This window comes from Punica granatum, chromosome 7 (genome assembly GCF_007655135.1).
Source record: "Punica granatum isolate Tunisia-2019 chromosome 7, ASM765513v2, whole genome shotgun sequence".
Taxonomy (NCBI): domain Eukaryota; kingdom Viridiplantae; phylum Streptophyta; class Magnoliopsida; order Myrtales; family Lythraceae; genus Punica; species Punica granatum.
Window position 1 is genome coordinate 1,813,951 of NC_045133.1, and position 6,600 is coordinate 1,820,550.

Consider the following 6,600-nt stretch of genomic DNA (forward strand, 5'->3'; position numbering starts at 1 on the left):
TATATCTATAATATATAGTTTAATGATGGTAAATTATGATTTATCAAATTTCAAAACATGCATATAATATATAATAAAATTGAAAAAAGCATACCAATTGAACAAGAACAATCTTGCGCAAACGGGCTCCACGACTAGTTTTTATAAAAAAAATATGGTTATTTTATCTCATATGTTTTGAATTTTTCAAATAAATGTATCGGTGTTATTTTGCGCGGCGCCCTGTCTCCGGTTCCTAGTATAGAAAGAAAAGGAAGACTAGGATGTGGAAACTTTTTTTTTTTTTGGGCTGTGGAATCTGGACTCGTACCAAATATGTTGGTGCCGCATTACTCTACTCACCTAAAACGAGAGGACACGAGTGATTCTCAAGTCATGTTGACAGCACTATGGAGATGTCCGATGAGTTTGGCCACAATGACTGTTATAGCGATAGATAGGAGCTTCAGTGTTTACGTTCTATGAATGGTTGGCAAGTCAGCCATAGACAACCTTTACGAGCAGAGACCTTTACTCGATCGGTATGTACGTACGTAGATGCTCAATCTATATATAGACTCCTAGTCCTAAGTCATCCTCAGCGCAACTATCCAATAATCTCAGTGCACCTCCAAGTCAGTCTCGAAAAAAAGATGAAGCCAGGTCACGTATACCTCTGTCTCTTCTTCCAACTCTTCGAGCCATCTATGACTATCCTTGTGTCATCTCCCTTCACACAGTCCTCAGGTCGTGCGGATCAGTGCAATGCCATATTCCAGTTCAGCAATTCACTTGCAATAGCCACCAGGATTGAGTCCAGTTATTACTGCAATGCAAACTTCTATAATTGGACCTCTTATCCAAGGACTGCCTCTTGGAGGAGAGGTACCGACTGCTGCACGTGGGAAGGAATAATGTGCGACAGCGTAACAGGAGATGTGATCGAAGTCAACCTTAGCTGTAGTCCTCTCCAAGGGACGCTCCACGTTAACAGCACTCTCTTCTCGCTTCATAATCTTCGTTCCCTCTACCTCCAAGGTAATGGTCTCACTGGGCACATCCCATCATCCATTTGTCAAATGAGTTCCCTGGAAACCCTGTCTTTTATAGATAACAAGCTTGACCGACCCATCCCACCATGTTTGGGAAACCTGACCAAAATCTCGTCCTTGGGCTTGAGTTATAACCATATACGAGGTTCATTGCCAAGATCCCTAGCAAACTGTACCGGGTTGGAAAATCTTTTCCTTTACTCGAATGACATAACCGATTCTTTTCCACACTGGCTTAGAACAGTTCCACTACGGAAACTGGTTCTGGGTGATAACAACTTCCATGGCTCAGTTGGAGCTGATCCTTTAGCACTTAACTTCCCTCTTCTCAACGATCTGCTCCTCACTTTCAGTAATTTCACCGGCAGCTTGCCGTTTGATTATTTTCTGCACTCAAACTTGACATATATTTACCTATCTGAAAACAAGTTTGAAGGCAATCTGCCGATTTTACCACCCACAGTTGAAGTGTATGACATCTCAGGGAATAAGTTTACAGGAGGGATCCCTCCTCTGATATGCAATTCTACAAATCTCAAGCTCATTAGGATGTCAAATAATAGGTTGACGGGCAGCATACCTTGGTGTCTCGTGAAAGCGAGTACCGACCTGTTGGAGCTCACCCTATCTATGAATTCCTTTCAAGGCCCAATACCAAATATATCAGCTCTGAACAACTGCAGTTTGAAGAAATTTGACTTGTCGGAAAACAATTTAGAAGGTAAATTGCCACGTTTCTTGGCAAATTACAGCAACCTGGAAGTATTAGATTTCAGCAACAATGAACTCGAGGATTTGTTTCCCAGCTGGCTTGAAGCTCTCCCGAGCCTCTACGTCCTGGGTTTAAGGTCGAACAAGTTCCATGGTCTAGTAAAAAGTAGCAGACCGGCTCAACCCTTTCCCAGGCTGCACATTTTTGACATCTCCAATAACAATTTCTCTGGTGCTTTTCCAATTCAGTATATTGCTAGTTTCAAAGGCATGATGGGTGGAGACGACAGGCGTGGGAACCTATTATATCAGGAAGAGGGCGTCAGAAGTTTTTATACTACACATGTGATCGAGAAAGGGAATATGTTCTCTTAGAAGATGTGAAGTCTCGTTCTGATGCGATCAGCTCAGATGATGAGCTGGAGGTATCCTCGCGTCGGAGAGTTACAACACAGAATCAGAGCATTACAGTGGAGGAGGTGAAATCAACCCAGAAAGTTCAAGGCAAAAGGAAACCTAGAACGGGCAAGGGAGGTAAACCTCCTAAATTACTATCATGATAATTACCTCTTGGAATGTTAGAGGGATAAATGACCCTCTGAAACAGAAAATGGTTTTTAAGTTTGCGAAGGAACACGATATAGGGATTTTTGCTCTCATTGAGACACGGGTAAAGGAAAACAATTGTCTAAAGATAGTGAATAAATGGAAGGGCTGGTTGTTGATGGAAAATTATCAGCATGCCCATAATGGCAGATTGTGGATTCTGATACGAGAGGACTTGCAGGTGCAATTCCTTAGCAAAACTAGTCAATATATCCATTTATTGGTAAATGTTCCCAAAGGAGTTGGTTGGGTTGCTTTGACTTTTGTTTATGCTTCAAATGACTTGTCGGAAAGAAGGGTGTTATGGCATGATCTGCAGACTTTAACAGTGGGTATGAGGTATAGTTGGATGTTGATGGGTGATTTCAATGCAATTAAAGAATTAGAAGAGGCCAAAGTAGTTGGGAGGGAAATTGTTGTTGATCAAAGTATAAGAGAATTTGCAGACTTCATTAGCACATCGGAGCTTAAGGATCACCCCTATACCGGCTGTTTTTTCACATGGAGCAACAAAAGACAGGAGGGGTTTCAAGCTAGGAAGATTGACAGAGCGTTGGTTAATGACTTATGGTTTCAACAGGATATTGCCTCAACAGTGGAATTTCTTTCTCCCGGAATTTCTGATCATAGTCCTATCATGTTGAGATTTGGTGCCAAAGAGAATGCGGGCCCAAAGCCTTTTAAGTTTTTCCATTTCTGGACTGAGCATCCAGAGTACTTGAAACTTGTGGAACGTGTGTGGATGGAGGTCCAGGAAGGTAATCCTATGGCAGTGCTTTACAAGAAATTGAGGAATCTAAAGAGACATCTGAAAGATTTCAATAGATCTTACTTTGGGGATGTGCATGCTAAAGTTGACGCCTTGCAAACTCAACTCGCTCAGATCCAAACTGAAATTCTTGAAAGTAATTGCATGTCTTCTGAAATTATGGAAAAGGAAATCGCTATAAGGGTTGAGCTATTAGAAGCCATGGATAAAGAGGAGAAGCTACTGAGACAAAAGTCAAGGGTGGCATGGTTAAAAGCGGGGGATCAGAACACTTCTTTCTTTCATAAGGCAGTGAAGATAAGAAATGCAAGAACCTCCATTCGAGTACTCTACACTAACTCTAGTTCCAAGCTGGAAGATATACATCAAATAAAAGCGGAAGCAGTCAACTTTTACCAAAGCCTTCTAGGAGAAAAGGATGCAAGCGTAGCGGGCACCTCTGCGACGCAACTTTCTTCTATTCTCAAAAAGAAGATCTCTCAGGCTCAACAACAACTGCTTGTGTCTCCTATCACAGAAGAGGAAATCAAATCAGCTCTGTTCTCAATGGGAAATGATAAATCACCTGGCCCAGACGGCTTCACGGTGTATTTTTATAAGCATGCTTGGAGAATTGTTCATAAAGACTTCTTTGCTGCTGTACAACATTACTTTTCGACAGGCGAGCTGCGCAGAGAGGTGAATTCTACAATATTAGCACTTGTCCCTAAGAAGGAGAAAGCTGATCGCATGAAGGACTTCCGCCCTATCTCATGCTGCAATGTGGTGTATAAATGCATTACCAAGGTGATCACCAACAGAATGAAAGGGGTCCTTCCTGATGTTATAAGCCTAAACCAGACAGCTTTTGTGCAGGGCAGGAGAATATCTGACAATGTCTTGCTTGCTCATGAGCTTGTAAGAAACTACCATAGACAAGGAATAACCCCCCGTTGTGCTATCAAAATTGACCTAATGAAAGCCTTTGACTCCTTGAACTGGGATTTTATTCTTAACTGTTTGAAGGTCATGGGATTTCCCCTATCATTTCTCAGATGGATCAAGGGATGTATTACCTCTCCTTACTTTTCAGTGGCTGTCAATGGCTCCTTATGTGGTTACTTTGCCGGCCAAAGGGGATTGCGACAAGGTGACCCCCTATCACCCTATTTGTTTGTTATTGCCATGGAGGTCTTCTCAAAGCTTTTGGACACTGCTGCAGACGAAGGCAGAATCGGCTTCCATCCTAGATGTAAGTCTATCAAGCTCACCCATCTCTGCTTTGCTGATGATCTATTCTTGTTCACAAACGGGTCCAAAGAGTCTCTTGTTGCCATTCTGGAAGTGTTGAACACCTTTTACAACTGGTCTGGGCTCAAGCTGAACCCTGAGAAATCTGAAATCTTCACGGGAGGCATCACTGAGGAGGCATCTCTATATTGGTGAATAGCTCGGGTTTTAAGAAAGGTACTCTTCCTGTGAGATACTTGGGGCTCCCTCTTGTCTCGGGCAAGCTTTCCACGAAGAACTGCGAGGCTCTTACTGAGAGAATCCTAAAGCGTATAAGGAGTTGGTCTGTGAAACACTTGTCTTACGCGGGACGAGTACAGTTGATCAATTCAGTACTTTTCAGCATGGCCAGCTACTGGTGTATCTACTTCATTCTTCCCAAGAAAGTCATAAAGTTGGTGCAGCAGAAGTGCAGATCCTTCCTCTGGAAAGGCCTTGAGCAGCATATAGGAGGAGGAAAGCTCGGCTGGGAAACTCTATGTCTTCCAAAGTCTGATGGAGGACTCGGTATCAAGGACCTAACCCTGTGGAATAAGGTATGCGTACTCAAAAACCTTTGGTCTCTCCTCGTGCGTTCAGGGTCTCTTTGGGTGGCCTGGGTTGCTAAATATTTAATCAAAGACCGAAGTATTTGGTCTTTAAGGATACCTGGTGATTGTTCTTGGAACTGGAGAAAACTTTTGCAGCTGAGGACTTTGATGTCTCCCTATATCCGCTATTGTGTTGGCCCTGGTACGAATGTATCTTTCTGGTATGACAAGTGGTTACCGGTCGGTTCTTTAATAAACTATTGCACCAGGGGGCTCCAGTGCTTTCCGTCGATTAGGGAGCACGCAACAGTTAGTTCGATTCTGGTTGATAGATGCTGGCATTGGCCTAGAAGCTCGGATCTGCAAGCTGGCCTGCTCCGTGATCTCGCTAATGCAATTCAACTCTCTGATCGTGATAGGGTCACATGGACGGCTCACAAATCCGAGACATTTTCTGTTGCTAGTGCGTGGAAATGCTTTAGTCCCAGAAGCCAGAAGATGGAATGGAGGAACGCAATCTGGTTTGAGGGGCAGTTTCCTCGATCCTCTTTCATTAGCTGGCTTTGTATTCATAATAGATTGAGTACAAAAGATAGGCTTATGAGTTGGAGAATCTCGATTACTGCACCCGAATGCGAATTCTGTAGTTTGGAATTGGAGACCCGAAATCACCTCTTTTTTGAATGCCCTATCACCCAAGGGATTTGGAGAAGTTTATTAGACCGTGTTGGAATGAACAAACACAATGTCGACTGGAATACGGAACTTTGCTGGGTCTCCTCTCTCCGTGGAAAGAAGCTGGATATTATTTGTCTTAAACTTCTCTGGACTCACTACATTTACTGCATCTGGAGGGAGAGGAACGCCAGGCTCTACCGGAATCAAGTCTCGCCTCCAACAATTATAATACGAAGGATCTTCTCGGATGTGAAAGCAAAGTTGTCTGTTCTCCCTCGATTCTCATGCAAAATTGCACACTCTATCATTGCGAGGCATCTGTTTCACCATTTTGATACTGCAACTAGTTGACTTGGGAGTAGCTCTTGGGTATTTTTTATTTTACTCCGTATAGAGGAAAATGGTATTGGTTTCTGATGTAAATTCATCTGTTATCAATGAAGTTTCATCATTTATCCAAAAAAAATATGTTAGATTTGAGGAGAATACTCAAGACATTCATGGTTATGGACTTATCATGTAACCATTTCCAAGGGGAGATACCTGAGTCGATTGGGGATCTTAATAAATTACTCATTGAGCTAAACTTCTCTCAGAACAACCTGACGGGCGCTATCCCATATTCATTTGGGAATCTGACTAATCTTGAATGGCTAGACCTCTCGCTGAATAATCTCTCTGGAGAGATCCCTGGATCCTTAGCTGATCTAACATCACTGGCATACTTAAATCTCTCCATGAACCGGCTCATGGGACCCATTCCTAAAGGCAAACAGTTCAACACATTCAAGGGCGACTCCTTTGGAGGAAATCCCGGGTTGTGCGGATTTCCATTGCCAAGAGAATGCGGAGAGGATGCAAACAAACCACCACCGTCAACTCATGCAGAAGAAGAAGATACGGAGAAGGGAAGTTGGATCGAATGGCGGGCAGTACCATTGGGTTATGGATGCGGGACTGCATTTGGACTTTCAGCAGGATATATCATGCTTCATTTCCGAAGACC

The 6,600-nt window shown here is 43.1% G+C and overlaps 1 protein-coding gene across 1 annotated transcript; it reads left to right on the top strand.

The window, feature by feature from the left end:
* Nucleotides 1-686: 686 nt before the first annotated feature.
* On the top strand, nucleotides 687-2,117 carry LOC116213596 (receptor-like protein 43). The gene has a single exon (XM_031548610.1). The coding sequence runs from the start codon at nucleotides 687-689 to the stop codon at nucleotides 2,115-2,117; it is 1,431 nt and encodes a 476-aa protein (XP_031404470.1).
* Nucleotides 2,118-6,600: the final 4,483 nt, after the last annotated feature.